General features: G+C 32.3%; 1 protein-coding gene across 2 annotated transcripts in view; it reads right to left on the reverse strand.

Annotated features, from left to right (window-relative positions):
* The window catches only part of LOC110024843 (UPF0235 protein At5g63440), a 39,918-nt gene extending 29,280 nt beyond the window's left edge, over positions 1-10,638 (reverse strand). Inside the window, exons 1-2 of one of the 2 annotated variants that reach the window (XM_020725017.1) lie at positions 10,365-10,638; positions 5,659-5,773 (exon numbers count right to left, since the gene is read on the reverse strand). In XM_020725017.1, coding sequence (XP_020580676.1) covers positions 5,659-5,773; positions 10,365-10,479 — 230 coding nt within the window. In that variant the 5' untranslated portion in view covers positions 10,480-10,638. The remainder of the gene's footprint in view (positions 1-5,658; positions 5,774-10,364) is intronic. The other variant, XM_020725018.1, reaches the window with a different exon arrangement.
* Between the last annotated feature and the right edge of the window lie 6,338 nt (positions 10,639-16,976).

Consider the following 16,976-nt stretch of genomic DNA (forward strand, 5'->3'; position numbering starts at 1 on the left):
CCACTTGCAAGAAAAGATCGTCTGAAAATAATTGGGATCCCAGGATCATTCATCATATCTAACATGATGAAATCAACATAAAAGATGAATTTCTCTACTTTCACTGGGATGTTTTCTATAACCCCCTTGGAAAAATTAAAGAACAGTCAGCTAATTGAAAAGTCATGGTGGAAGTTTTAAGCTCTACTAATCTTAGTCTTTTAAATACTGAAAAAAATATTAGGCTTGTGCTAGCTCTTAAGTCACATAACGCATTTCTATTAAATCGATCTCCGGTAGTATAAGGAATAATAAATCTACCCGGATCATTCAATTTTTATAAAAGTTTTATTTGAATCATAGCACTAAAATTTTCAATTAACACCACAGTTTTGAAATTAGAAAATTTACCTTTCATGTTCAAAAACTCCATAAATTTTCTATAACTAGTAATTTGTTCAAGTGTTTCAGCACATAGAATGTTAATGATGATCTTCTTAAGCATTTCTAAGAACTTCGAGAATTATTGATCAAATTTCTACATAATCAACTTTTAGGAAAAATGTGGTGGTGGTCTCTCATGCTCTATCCTAAGTGTTTCTACAAGTCTATCAGGCTCTCCTCTATTCCAGACTTTGCTACTCTAGGTTCCCCAAGCACCTTCCCACTCCTCAATCCTATAGCATTGCAATGCTCCACATTCTTGTCCTTTGGATTGACCTCTATATTACTCGATAACGTTCCTTGGTGTCTCTGGTTCAATGAGTTAACTATTTGCCCAAGTTGTGTTTCAACATTCCTAATAGCTGCAACATGACTTTGTATTTGATTTCCTATGATAAGTACTACTTAAAAAAATAGTTTCTTTTACTTATACTTGGAATTTGAAGTGAATCCAAGTGAGTAAGTCGGCCTAAGATTGCCACTACCCTGATTATCTTAATCAGCTATTACATTGGTTGTCACTCCACTGTTGGGTTTCTACAAATTGATTGTTATATTATTCTAGCTAAAGTTCGTGTGATTTTTCCAGTCTGGGTTCTAGGTGTTAGAATACAAGTTATTGAACATATTGGTTATAGCATTCATGAATTCTACAGGCATAACATTAAAATTAAATCATTGTTTATAAGCATTTTCCTTTATTATTGTTAATTCTGGTGTAGAATTAACCCCAAATTGTCCAACTTCCTAGAGATAGCAACTACTTAAGATGTTAAAATTACTAACATGTCTGTATCATGCATACTGCTATCTTCCTAGGGTTAACTCTATCTGATTAATATTAAAAATTATTTTATCGTCATCTCCTCAAATGGTGTATATGCCTCCTCAGATGGCTTAGACAAGAGTGATCCCCCAGGTGCAGCATTTATTATGGACCTCAATAATCCCACCAGCTCGTTATAAAATATTTAAATTATGAGCCAGTCTAGCAAGGCGTGGTAGGGACATTACATTTCCTAAGCTGCTCCTTAAATCTCTCTCAACTTTCATAAATCGATTTTTCATCTAATTGGGTAAATGAGGTGATATCATTCATAAGTTTTGTCATTTTGAATGAAGGGAAACATTTTGCTAGAAAATTTTGAGCAAATTCATTCCACGTGGTAATAGATCCTGGTAATAAGAAAATGAGCCACGTCTTAGCCTTCTTCCCAAGTGAGAAAGGAAAAATTTTAAATCTAACAGCATCATTAGAGATATTTTTTATATCAAATGGTAGCACACAGTTCAAGGAAGCTAGTCAAATGTAGGTTAGGGCTGGATGATCCCCCAAAATGATTATTTTGTATCATCTGAATAATGGTAGGTTTGAGCTTACAAGAATTGGCTTCTACAACAGGGCTATCGATGCTTAAGTGAATCTCTTCTACCGATAGATTGAAAAGTTCCCAAAGCAGTTTAGTCATGACATGGGGTCTTAGTGCATTGTATTCTCTTCCTGAAATATGTTTGTCATCTCTCCTAACTTCTTTTTATGTCTTTTCAATTTTCTATAGTTCAAGGTCATAGAGTACTAAATCCAAAATTTCAGTCCTAAGCATACACACCTAGGACAATTTAGTGAAGCGGCCTGAAACTAACAAAGTTAATAAGTCACAATCAAACAGTTCATAAAAATAAAACTAAGCAAAAAACATACTGAAATATTAAAACAAACAAAGCCCACAATTTTCACAATAATGAAAAAGCAAAAAAAAACATGAGCACTAAATTAACAGTAAAATAGAAAGCACAGAAAAGAATCAACCATCATCAGTTACAGAAAGAATTATTAATAAAATTTGATGTACTTTGATGATATTGGTTGGTGATTTGGTGGCTTCAATGCCATCTTTATTACTCTGATCAATCAGTCTTTCTCTTTTAATCTACAACAAGGGGGTCTTCCTAGTAGTCCTGAATGTGAATTGTTCGTGGATTTACACCACCTAGACAACTCTTATTTTTCTTAGGGGAAGAAGTGAAATATAATCTCAACAAAAGCAAGGGTTACTCTAGAGAGCCAACACCCCTCCCCTCTCTCGTCCTTTTATAGAGTAGAGGATGACTGATTCCCAAGAAGTATACAAAATGACTACACAAAGAAAAAACACTTATATTGACTAAAGTAAGGTATTGCCTCCATTGGTGTAGTTGATCGTGTTGAGGAGATATGAGAATGGATGATGAAAGGCTTGATGAACTAAGGTGAATTAGAGTAATAGTTATACCACTGACGAATGCGTCATTCTAGGATTTTTTTAGATATCTTTATGCCTGATGCACGCTCAATTGATACTTCACAGTTGGTAGCAAATTGGTACTCGACACCAAGGCTTCGGTGAATTAGGCTGACTTAAAAGGCCCATTAAGTCATGTTGATATCCTTGTCAAACTAATTGGAATTAAGGCCTTTACCGAGTTGAGGTGAGGCAACGAAGATTTTTGAATTTATATTCTTAGTAGATGCGAAAATTCTTCGAATATACCTGAAAAATTCCCCTCTCTATCACATGTCTGGGATACTCCTTGTGTTCCATCAATCCATGGTATTTATTGATATACAATATGCTTTTAGAAAGCTATGAGCCTACGACCCATTATGCATGTATTTGCTTAGTGTTTTAATATAAATGCTAGTCCTACTTGTCATGTTTTATATAAGTTAGTATTGAAAAGTTTAGTAGTATCACCTGTTTGCCAAATCAAAACCTTATCATTATCACCCTTTTTGTTGGTTTTCTCATAAGTAGTGCTTGTGCACTTCTTAAAGAAAACCCTATACTAGTAATGGCATCAATTCACTCTCCATCAAAAGATGATACTAATAAAGTTTTGATTTAAAAAAGAGAAATTGCCTATCATTTATCTTACTGGCGTTGCACATCAATTTCATTCACATGCTTGAGAGTCACTTCAACTCCTTGAAGGAGAGTTATTTAGCATGCGGGAATTGATGGTCGGACATCAATGAAGTCGCATAACCTAAAACATCCAATCTAATCAAGGGCCAAATTATTATATTTTAGTAGATTTCTTACATCGTTTTATCTTTCATGCCATAGTTGTCATTTTTTCTTATTTACACAACGAATATTGTTAATATTCTAATGAATTGTTAAGCCAACTGGTAATGTAGACCTTATTCCATAAATAAGTTCACTTGAGGTTGAAGTTCCCTTTTTATTAGTATGAATTATGATTTTCTCAAGAAATGGCTACCTTCCTCTCTTCCTCGATAAAAAGCCATCTCTTTCATCTTCCCTTCTACCCCCAATCTTCCATCATCTCAGTCTCCCAACTCATTCTCTCTACCAAAGCTTAGCTAAAGCAATCTCATTTGAATTTACGTAGCAAAATGGCCACTGATCAACTAAGTAAAAAATCCTTTTAGCCTGCTGAAAACGGTTCATACAACACCCCCTAAACCTACACGACCGAACTAGTATTCAAACTTCCTAGTTCACAAAAGAAACCCAGAACAACCCAAAATTTTCCATTTTCTAATTGAAATTTACACAGTAACTTCACTGTGATGTGAGACAGAAAAACATAAACAGCATTCAGATTCTCTGCTACTGCCAACGAAAACATTCCCCGACTTCTACTGCATTAATATGTTTACACTGTATTTTTTTCTCTCTAATCCCATAAGTTACCCAATTTGGTCTAGCATCAATGTTTGAGGTTGAATGTAGCAATTAGAAAAGGTACTTTACCAAATTATCAAGTTCTTTTATGTAACAAAACAATGATCTACCACACAAAAAAAATATTTAGGCATATTGTCAATGTATTTGAGATAACTAGATACATGTCCCTGCAATTATGATTGCTTTGCAAATTATATTCTTCTGCTAAATATGCTTAGAAATGATCAATGACTGTAACTAAGCTTCATACTCTAACTCTTATTTCATTATACACTAACTATCTATTTCCAAGATCGAATTCTAACCCACGCCTTCTTAAATCAAACCCTTCCCCGATATTTATAAAAAATTACTTGGTTGTTTAAGTAAAGTGGCTTCAATTTTATTTCTATCATGTTGGTTTTGTACCCTCTATTCATCAATTTTGTTCTTCATTATTCAAACATTATGGAATTCTTGTGATTTTAACGACCAATTGCTGAAAAGGGCTGAGGCCTTATGCCCACCCAGAACGACATTCAAGGCCATGAACTAGTTGGTACCCCCAATTGACAAGAGTTGAGTTAATTGAATTAATAAAAGGAAAAAAATGGTATTTCCTGATTGAAGGAGACCTCCAATCTAATTAACTGTTACCAACTAATCTCTTTGACTAATAATGGCCTTCATATTAGTCTTCAAGGATTCAATATAGAGAATATAAACACATGTTAGAAAACTGAGCTTCAGTGACTACTTCACAACTCAGGGCTAATATTTAGCAGTGATATCTTAGCTAGATTGTAATCCTAAAATTTCATCAGGAAAAATGATGTTTATAGGCTCTTAGCTACTGTTAAGGAAGAAATTTCGTTGCTGTACATTGTTAAAATAAAGACACGTTATATGTATAGTGTTCTTTAAGCTTCAGGTACTAAAATGAGTACAAGAAAATTAAAACTGAATTTTTGCATTAATGAAAATGAAAAATAAAAAGTGGATTTATGAGTATCTGATCCAAACCGCCTACTAATACGATATCGCTCAAGAAGCAGATTCATAAAAAATCAAAGTATATGTAGAGATTATAGTAGTTTTCTTTACCTTTAATTTCAAATAACATGGACTTTTGTGTGCATTTTACAAGCAAATGGATAACAAGAGTTATTATCGATAATTTGTACATAGGGGTATCAGACTGAATCTTAGTACATGAATTAGGGAACTGAAATCTAAAAATGGACTTCCAGATTGAACATAATTGTGCTACATTTTCATTGGTAAGCTGCTTTTCCATGACCAAAAAACATGCTATTAAGACTAAAAACAATTACATTAATCAAGTCAGAAATCTGAAATGGAGAGTTTTAATTTATAGTTCCGTAGAAAATTATGCGCCTAGCTTTCCAAAGATCTCATGAACAACTTAAGGTCTTCAGAATCAGATGCCAAAATTTTAACCATTAAAATTCTGCATTGACCTCAATAGTACTACCATATCATGTGTTGCACAATATGCTGAATTAGAATGGGCATTCAAAAAGGAAAAAACAGAAATTACCGTTTAAGAAGAACTTTGCCTGCTTCCTTAACATTCAATCGAGCAAGATGCTTTATTTTGTCCAGCACGTTGGCCTTGTCAGTCTTACGTTTCGGCATTTTCTGTAACTGGGTATCTTTGAAAGAAATACATATTATAATTTGATTCTTCTCCATCTTTAGATGATGCAGTAAAAGCCAGCAGCATGAATAAAAATAGTATTTGATTGAAATGAAAGTCAGTGATAGTTTACAGAAGCATCATGCAATTTGAAGTTCCATGCAGAAGTTAGCACACGATAATGTGACAACAAACTATTGAACCAAAATATGAATGAAGCAATGACGCAAGTATAAATTTCTGATTGCAAAACAAACTAATGATAAATACAAACACCATAATCACAGGCAAAGAAAAAAACATACTAGGAAATGATAACTCGTCTAAACACTACATCTTCATGTACAGGCTTGCTTTCCTGCACTAAGGATTCTTTTTTTTGCTTCAGCCAACGCTATATAATATCACAACAATTATCCAGTAGTTAAGAAAATAGCTTTACAAAAGCATATTGTATATTATGAGAAAACCTGTCTAGATATTTTCACCTAAACAACAAACCCCTGCATTGCTACAGCTTATCCTGTAAAAAAGCAAGCAAAAAGCTAAACCAAATCAAGTATAGCACAGAAAAGCCATAAAACATCATGGAGAGGCTATCTGATATCAAAAGATGCGATTAATGTAAAAATATGATTAAGTTTTGAGAAACACGTACCACAACATCCATTATGTGGAAATCCTAAGAGCAAAGTAGGAAGCGGAAAATTGCCATATGCAAGAATTATGCTTGATAAAGTTCAGGATACTAATTTGGAAAAAGATAATTATAGGGACAGTAACCAAGAAAATACTTAATGGCAGCCAACTCATGGATCAGTAGGCATTGTTAGCAGCCAATCAAGACAATAGGATGATATTCCTGCAGACATTCAAAGATAAAATTTTCTAGCATCACATGCTAATTAAATATTCTTTATAACAGTAAGCAAGGGCCACTACATCGGCGCCCGGGTGTTGTGTCAAATAAGCAAGGGTTCCCACATTACAAACGGATGCGGATAAAGAAGTTAGTCCATAAAACTAATGAAACTAATATTAAGATATGATCTTGGAATATAGGTACTCTCAATAATAAATTAATGGAATTAGTTGATATTATGATGCATAGAAAGATTAATATCTTATGTATTCAAGAAACTAAATGAATTGGAGAAAAAGTTAAGGATATTGATAACTTAGGTTTTAAACTTTGGTATTCTGGTAAAAGTCGCACTAGAAATAATGTGGGTGTAATTATAGATAAAAGTTTGAAAAATAATGTTGCAAAAATTAATAGAGTTGGAGATAGAATTATAACCCTTAAGATTATTATTGATACTAAGATTTTTAATATTATAAGTGCTTATGGTCCTCAAGTAGGTTTAGATATAGGGTCTAAAGATAAATTATGGAATGACTTTGAAGATTTAATACAAATGATGCCTCTTGAAGAAAGAATTTTTATTGGAGGAGATTTAAATGGACATGTCAGTAGAGTGGTGGAAGATTTCAGAAATATTCATGGTGTCAATGGTTTTAGAGTGACTAACGAAGAAGGTAGATTCATTTTAGATTTTGATTTAGCGTGTGATTTTGTTATTATTAATATTTTATTCAAGAACAGAGATAAACATCTTATCACTTATAAGAATGAATCTAATATAACACAATTGAATATTTTTTTATGAGAAAAACAGACTGTCGGGATTGTAAAGATTGTAAAGTTATTCCAAATGAGTATTTAAATATCCAACATCGATTATTAGTTCTAGATTTTAAGATGAAGAGTTGTAAAATATAGAATACTAGGAACCATCTTCGTAGAATTAGATGGGGGAACCTAAAAGATACAAATAAATTTATTTTTTTAAGTAAAATTCAAATTTTCAAAATTTGGGATGTTCATGAAAAAGCGAATAATATGTTGGATAAAGTAACAAATATGATTAAACAAGAAGCAAAAGATGTACTTGAAGAATCAAAAAAAAATTTTAAAAATAAAAATAGTTGGTGGAGGAATAATAATGTGCAAGAAAATATAAAATATAAGAAGATAAGTTATAAAAATTGGTTTAAATGTAAAAGCTTAGAAAACTGGGAAAAATATCAAACAGCGAACAATCTGTGGCGTTAAAATTTTGTTTTTAGTGATCTTTATACCAGATTAAATACTAAGAAGGATGAAAAATATATGTATAAACTAGCCAAACAAAAAGAAAAGAAAAATAAATATTAAACTCAAGTAAAGTGTATTAAAGATGAAAATCAAAAATTATTTTTCTTATAAATAAATGTTCAACATAGATAGATGACTTATTTTGATAAACTTTTTAATGAAGTTTATGAAAATATTATCGACCTAAGTGGTCTTAATATCTTTAATAATAATAAAAAGTTTCATTTTTACTATTGCATTAGTAAAAAAGAAGTTGATGGGGTTTTAAAGAAAAGCAAGGGTGGAAAGTCCGTAGGACCTGATGACATCCCAATTGAAGTGTGGAATTTTTTAGCAGATGTGGGAGTTTCTTGGCTTACTAAACTCTTTAATATTACTATAAAAACTAAAAAGATGCCTGAAGAGTGGAGGAAGAGTATTTTGATCCCCATTTTTAAGAATAAAGTGGATACACTAAAGTGTGAAAATTATAGAGGAATTAAGTTGATGTGTCATACTTTAAAATTATGGGAGGGGGTAATTGAACATAGGTTAAGACGTATTACAAAGATTTCTCACAATCAATTTGGATTTATGTCAGGCAGGCCTACTATGGAAGCTACACATTTATAGAGAGATTTGATAGATAAGTTCAAAGATAATAAGGATGATCTACATTTGATTTTTATTGATTTAGGAAAAGTTTACGATAAGGTTCCAGAAAAGTTTACGATAAGGTAAAAGCTTACGATAAGGTTCCTAGAGATATCCTTTGGAGAGTTCTTGAAAAGAAAGGAGTTGATATGACTAATATTCAAGTCATTACAGATATGTATACTAGAGTTGTTACAAATGTTCAAACTGAAGGAGGATTGACCAATTATTTTTCTATTTATGTTGGATTATATCAAGGATTGACTTTAAGCCCATATCTTTTTGCTTTAGTTATGAATGGTCTTGTTGGACATTTACAGGAGACTGTACCTTGGTGTATGCTTTTTGCTAAATAATCCCTCTCGTGGATAAGACGAGAGAAAAAACCCAGGAAAAACCTAAATTATAGAAGTCTACTTTGGAATCTAAAGGTCGTCATTTGATTAGAACTAAAACTGAATACATGGAATGTAATTTTAGTAGTAGTGGCTCTAGTGATAGAAGTGTAACTTTGGGTGATTAAATTATTAAAAGGTGTGAACGATTTAGATATCTTGGGTCTGTTATTCAAGGCGATGGTGATATAGATGAGGATGTTAATGGTAGAATTCAAGTTAGTTGGTTGAAGTGGAGGAATGATTCGGGTCTTTTGTGTAATAAAAAAGTACCGCTTAGACTGAAAGGAAAATTTTATAAGAGAGAAGCATAATACTAAGTTAAGTGTTGCCGAGATGAGAATGATTAGGTGGATGATTGCCTTTACACTTAGAGACAAAATGCGAAATGAATATATCCAAAATAAGGTTGGTGTAGCTCCAGTGACAGAAAAAATTAGAGAGAGTCATCTTAGATGAATTGGTCACATTAAACCTTGACCATTTGATGGTCTGATTAGGAAAGTAGATGTTTTAGATTCGACTTATGTTAATAAAGTCAGAGGTAGACCTAGGAAAACTTGGGCTTATTGTATTGATCTTAATTTATTAGAAGAAGATGAAAATATGACCCTAAATAGGACGCAATGGAGAAATAGGATTCATATAGCCGACCAAATGTAGTGGGATTAAGGCTTTGTTGTTGTTGTTATTTGCTTTTTCACTCTTTTTCTTGCCTCCCTTGCCTATGTTTTCTCTATATAAACGTGTCATTATCCTTCACTTTGGAACAAAAAAAAAACAATCAAGTCCTTCTCTTCTATGTCTGTTTATTTTAACAAAGTCTACAGCAACGAAATTTCTTTCTTAACAATAGCTAAGAGCATATAAACATTACCTTTTCCGATGAAATTTCAGGATTACAATCTAGCCAAGATATCACTTCTAAATATTAGCCCCAAGTTGTGAAGTAGTCAATGAAGATCAGTTTTATAACATGTGTTTATATTATTGAGCTATATTGAATCTTTGAAGAACATAATTAGTAAAAGAGATTAGTCAATAACAGCCTTTTATTAGATTGGAAGTCACCTTCAATCAGGGAACACCAATGTTTTCCTTCTATCAAGTCAATTAAATCAACTTTTGTCAGTTGTGCGTAAAAAACTAGTTCATGGCCTTGAATCACATTCGGGATGGGTATAAGAATACCTTGTCCCTTCTCGGCAATTGGTCGTTAAAATCACAAGAATTGCATAAATTTTTTATTAACGAAGACAAAATTGATGAATAGAGGGTACAAAACCAGCATGATAGAACTAAAATTACAGCCACTTGCTCAAACAACCAAGTAATGGAGAAGGGTTTGATTTATGAAGGCAAAGGTTAGAATTCGATCTTGGAAACAAAGAGAACGTAGAGGCAGAAATAGGAAAACAAACCAGTGATGAGGACGTGAGAGCTACAGTGTTTGCAGTAGTAGACGAAGAGATCGGATTCGGGGCCATCTGGCGCCGCATCCTCGCTCGAGTACGTGTGTGTCGTCCTCTTCGGCATTTTTCTCTCTCAGAAGACCGGCGCGCGCGCACAGAAAGACAGAGAGATAGGGGGCAGCGAGAGAAGAGCAGCGTCGGGATGATCGGGAATGCGGAGATGGAGAGAGATCGCTCGGAAACTATGTTTAGAAATGGGAGCGCATATACGGTCGGATTTCAATATTCTGTCTTATGGTAATATTTGGCTGTGTTTAATCAGCATTATTTATAAAAAAAATGTAGTATTATTTAAATATTATGTGATGTTATTTCATTTTTTTACGTTGTTTTTAGAATATTTCTTCACATTACTTGATTTGGGGTTATCTTATTTGACATATTTCTCATGTTATTTCAATTTCTCTTATGTCAAATCAAATAACTGTGGAATATTTCAATAACATTTCATTTTTCACAAATAACGTTGATGAAATATTCCTATAACATAGCGAGATATTTCTATAATTGATTAGTTGGAAACCAAAATTACTTTTTTTTTTTTTTATTTGAATTGGATTGGATTCGATAAATTCAATGATAAATTTTATTTAAGTGATATCAAACACTCCCCTGAAAATTAAGGTTCTTCCCTTGGGTGGCCTCGGATAAGCTTGTCAATATCTATGTTTTATCATCATAATTGTATGAAACGATGATTTTATGCGAAAACAATAAACTAAGTCCTGCATTTATTATTAAATATAAATAAATTTTAAAATTAATTTTCACAAAAACAAATAAAACCAAAATAGAGCGTGATTACAAAGTAAAGCAGAAATCTCTTGTTGTTGTTGTTGTTATTATTATTATTATTATTTTATTGTCATATCATAAATTTCATATATAAAAAAAATGTATGTGCATTGCACCCTGTGTACATATCTAACCTTTATTTGAGAAGCACAAACGGCTTACCATTTCATAATAACCCCCTAATTAGATTAGGGTTTATTTTTTTCAATTATTATTTAATATTAATTGCATTTTATTAAATATTGTGTAAATTTCTTTTAAAATTAAAAGGTTTATGTTGATATGCTGCCCAAATTATTTGTTAAATTTGTAACATAGCCAAAATTTTTTAGAATGATGTCCATATTTTTTATTAAATTGTTTGTGATATATCGAAATGTTTTCCTTCATTTTCCTAAATTATCATCGGCATATCGAAATGCAGTCCGTCGTTTTCCTAAATTATCTACGACATGTTGAAATGCTGCTCGCATTATTTTTAAAATTTAACTATGCTGTGAATAATAATAATTAATTAATTTTCTATTTATGCAATTAAATTTTTTTATTAACCAAAAAAACTTGAACATTATATTGATTTGTTTATTGTCTTGAAACCCGACGGCGCAGGATTACTTGTCCAAAGGAGGTTGAAATAATACATAACATGTCTAGTGTAACAATTAATCATAGAGATCTTATATAATTATATTTAATAATTTTTTTATTTAATATTTTTCAAAAAAAATTATTAAAATCACTTATTCACTCAATATATAATCATTCATTAAAAAGAATTTTATCCTAATTTTTTATGTATTTTACTCTCATGTACTTCTGCCCTATATTCTCATGTTCTCATAAAAAGTTGTATGGTATTATGCGGGATAATACTTTTCGCGTGTCGTCAGGATCTTATCATCCACTTCTTCGTTAGCGGGTACGAGAATGCTTTAATTTTATCAAATTTTGTGGTTATGAATGTTTTTTTTCCGCTGCATATCACTTTTTATTTCATACATGTATTTATTACAAACTATTGTATCATGATAGTCAACACTTTTATTAAATGTTCTTTAGAACATTTTCTCTTAGTATGGTAACACAAATTAGAATAATTTTTGGGGATATATGGGCAGGAATTACAGTGCATTTGATGCTACATAGAACTTTGTCTAAAAAGCCTAAACTGCCTAAGGAGAGCTTGAAATGTAAGTGATTTTTGTACCTCTCAGCACGTAAAAGTTTTTATAGCTACAAATGTATTTTTTTCATTGCATATTATCATGATAGTCAACGTTTTTTATTAAATAAGTGTTTTTTAAAACCTTTTCCTCTTAGTATGATAGCACAAATTAAAACTCCAACCTAAAAAGAAGAGAAATATAGAATGCAATGTACTTACAACCCTGCCTGGAAAAGGGTTGTCATCTAAACCACCTAACGCATTCAAAGTCATGCATAGCCGGTCTCGATGATGCAATATAGGGTGGGTTATTATTTATTACGAATTTATTATGAATCAAAAGGCCTAAGTATGTATGATATGCATAATATTCTAAGACTAATGCTAATATATCTTTGAAATTAAATGTTTTAATGTTTCACCACACTCAAATATTATATTATGTTAAGTCCTAATGCTAGGTGCACCAAAGGTTCTGTAATAGATTATGGAAGTCCTTGATGATGAATGTTTAGAAGATTTGTTCAAAAGGTGAATCAATATACATAGGTAGAACTCACTCTATAAGGCATTGGTTCTCATGGGTCGAACTGCCCCTTTCCGTGCAATGAGTGAGGGCCTAAAAACAGCGAGTAAAAGTAATATGTAATGCATATGCTATAAGTCATATTTTCGTTCATATTCCTAAATCGAAAACAAGTTTCTACTAAGTTTTATTTAAAATCAATCAAAGTTGTCTTAAATACATGTTATTTCTATAGTTATGAATGCAATGATTTATGTGGTTTAGTTTTGGTTATGAGTTTTGTTTTGAAAAATTAAGTTGAAGTTGTTTAGGTTGGGGGTGGGGTGAAAGTTTAATCCCTAGGTGCGTCTACCGACTATCCAGGTAAAAGGTAGAAATATAAATATCGGTCTACAATGTGGGCAAACCTATTGAACAGACATGGACAAATTGACAGTATGGTTGTCAATCCTAAATCTATGTCAAACTCGTCAACAAACAACATTTGAACTAAGGTTGATAGTTTAGTTGATGTTTATCCTTCACGTTTTGTTTCATCTTCGTTTGGATAATTTAGTTGTTTATAATCAATTGACCATAACACTTCTTAACTCTATAAAGGAAGAGAAGACTCAAAAGATAGATCATAGATTACTACAACAACTTACTTACTTTATAGCAGCCCTGTAAACACAGGGTTAGCACACTCTAAAAACATGTAAAGTAAATATAAGACAACCGTTAACTTATTAACCCTACAAAACAAAGTTAGGGTGTTTTATCACTATTGAAAGTAAGAGAGACAAATGTATTTTTTTATTTGATTACTAATGAGTTAATTATTATGCTTTTTATTTAGGACAACCCGGTCAAGCTGCCCATGACTTTTCGTCGTACTGGGGCTGTCGAGTTTCCTGATTTACTTAGCTCAAATAGGCAGTTCGACCAGAAGATTCTTGTCAACAACCATGGGTTATGTCATCTAAGAGATCTTAGTAGACCCAGGTAGCAGGTTTGAAGTTGCGTTCAGTGATCAAAGTTTCATTTTAAGTCTCAGTGTTTTTTTTTAAATTCAATGGTTTGAAAATTTTAGGTTGCTTAAAACTTCTTAGTCAATCTATATTTTTTTGTGATTTTTATTATTTTGTTTTGGGACGGCCCGATCAAGAACTCATGGTTCTGTCATCTTTGGGTCGTTAGGGTTTATGATTTGATTGGTCACAAGTGACCGAAAAAAAGACCTTTATTAGCAACCATGTGTTGCCTCCTTCAAAGCTCCTTCTCAAACTAAGTTTGGTTTTAGGATGTAAGTTTTAGTAGTTTTTATGGTGTGTTTTATGAGTTAAGTTTGTAATTTGCAACTTTTGCTTTTTAACCCTCTTTGTCTCCCAAGTTAGGTTTGTTTAAAAATGTTTTAAGTGATGTGAGCTTTTATTCTCTTAGGAGAAGTAAACCAAACCCTGACTCCTAATTAATTCATTTTAAGTTTCGTGGGTTTGTGAACTTTTAAGAACATGTTTATCATGTGGTTGATAAATGATGTACTTAATTGTTTAAAAAGTTTGTTCTGTGAAAGTATACTCTTGATTCAAGATGATCTTGAGTATGACTTCATATGTTTAAAAATGTTTAATTAGATGATTTAAATGTAAGGATTTCTTTTATTATTTCAACTTGAGGATTGTTTGATTCATTAGTTAATCATTTTTAAGGAAGGATTAATGAGTTAATGCCTTGATTTGAATTAAGGTTTGCTTAATTCATTAATCTCCTTAAGCAAGTTAACGAAAAACTATTTTTTTTTTTGAATTAAGTTTGTTTTAATTCATTTGTCCCTTTAGCAATTTAATCAGTTAGTATCTTTTATTAATAATTGTTTTCAACTTTTATTCTTCTAAAGTATTTTAAAGAAAGATTATTAAAGTTATTTAATTCATTAATATTCCAAAGGAGATATTAATGACTTAATGCTTTAACTTGGGTTTAATTCACCAATTTTTTTAACTATGCGAAGGAGGAACTACTGAGTTGATTAGTTCATTAGTCTTCTTAAATATTTTAAGATAGAAATTAATGAATTAAAATTTTAGTTTGAATTAAGATTTTCAATTTTATTATTAAATGAGGGTGAACATATAATTAGGGATAATTATGAAGTTAACTCCCCTTAACCCTTTGATTATCTTAATGTTTTCCTTAGGTCCTAAATTTAGGGTTACTAAGTTGTTTTTTAGTGTTTATGTATGTTTAAGGAGATAAAAGGGCTACTATGCAAGATTTACAAATTACAAACCCACACTCAATGTATTAATTTTATTTTTAAAATTTTCAGAGATGGAAATTATAATGTTGTTAAAGGAAATCACTGTCCTAATTTCCCTTGCTAAATTCCATCTGAAATTTTATTTTTCTGATTAATATTTTATTTTTATAATTATTTTACAAAATAATCATAATTTTGATAGAAAATTAAGACTTTTTGTGTTACGAAAGTCCTCTGCCCTCGAAAAAAATCAATGAAGATTCCGAAGGATAGAGAGAATAATCCTTCAAATTTTCGTTATTTTAAATCTTATATTTAATTTTTAATAATTAATACACTTTATGAAGTATTTAATTAAATTAAAATTAAATATAAGTTAATTAATTTAATTTTTTATGTTCATTATTTTCTCCACTGTTTACTTAATATGAGGGTATTTTTATTTTATTTTTATACTTTTACTTCACAGAGATGTGAATTTTTAAAGTTTAAATGGGTTTCTTAGGATTTATTTAATTTGAAAATTTAGAATTTCTTATTTAAACATGGGGGTGTCGCATCATTCCTTGTACCTGTCGAAGCTCCACGCAACACTCTTCAATTCGTTCACGCGATTTCATCCTCCGGCTTGTTCTCAGCCATGAAGCTCCACGCAACACTCTTCAATTTGTTGTGCTTTCCATGTGCGCCACCTTGCTAGCCTCGATCCAGTGTGTTGATTCACGCGATTTCATCCTCCGGCTTGTTCTCAGCCACTCGTTTCAAATAGCGGAGATCCAACGACACTACATCAATGTCCCCAATGCCCCCTAATATTTCTACCATACGTGTTCAAACCCTAAAATAGCATGCTACACCTAACCAAATCCCTTGGGGTTTGATCCTATAGCTTCATCTAAGTGAGGCGAACATATTCATACAGGTAAGTGGGTATGCATTGTTGTTTTGCTTCACAAAGGAAGAAACTGATGCCAAAAATGGTGATTTCGAGCCATTTCCTTATCCCAAGTGGTGAGGTCTCGATTGGGTTTGTGGAAACAATCATCTTGGACATGTGCACCTCCTCCTCATTCCAATTTGTGGTGAAGTTGGTCCTAGCTATGAGCTAGACCAAATGGGGGCACATGTTGGTGTTAGGCTATTGTGAAGAGTGCGGGAAGGGTGGGTTTTGATCATAAAGGATGTTTTAGGACCGTGGGAAGCTAAGAGAAGGGTTTAAATGAAGTTTTGAGGGAGTGTGTCAAAGCCATAAAAAGCCCTGGATTTTAGAGGGGAAATTAAGGTTGTGTGGTGGTCGGAGTGCCTTTAGGATGATGGGATTGGGACACTTTGGTATGTGGGAGGCTTTTTGTTGTTAAAGACTAAGGGTTTGGGTTGCTGGTTGGTGGACTTGAGCGTATTTCGAGGTTCTCGGGTTGGGGCCTTTTTATAGTCATGAGAGGCCATAGGAGAGGCTTTGGTGTTCTTGGGGAACTTTGGTGGATCTTCAGAGCTTGAGCAGAGGGAAGAAGATGGCTTGGGTAGAGGTAAAGAAGCTTTCCCCATTTTTTATGCATCGAGCATAATGGAGCTCCAATGGCAATGAATGTGTCATGGCAAGGCCTATAGTTGATTGGGGAGGGTTTGGACTTGGGGGCTTGACACAGTTTTGGTCATCTATGACTCACCTTAAATTTGATTTGGGTTGGTTTAACCAAGGTGACACTTGGTGGCTCTCTTGGTCAAGTGTGCATGGCTTGCCTTTTAGTGTTTTTTTCTTTATGCTTAATTTACTTTTATTAATTTTTATTTGGGTTGCAGTGTCATGAGAGGTTATTTGGGTATGTGAGTCAT

Source organism: Phalaenopsis equestris, unplaced genomic scaffold (assembly GCF_001263595.1).
Source record: "Phalaenopsis equestris unplaced genomic scaffold, ASM126359v1 Scaffold000276, whole genome shotgun sequence".
Classification (NCBI taxonomy): domain Eukaryota; kingdom Viridiplantae; phylum Streptophyta; class Magnoliopsida; order Asparagales; family Orchidaceae; genus Phalaenopsis; species Phalaenopsis equestris.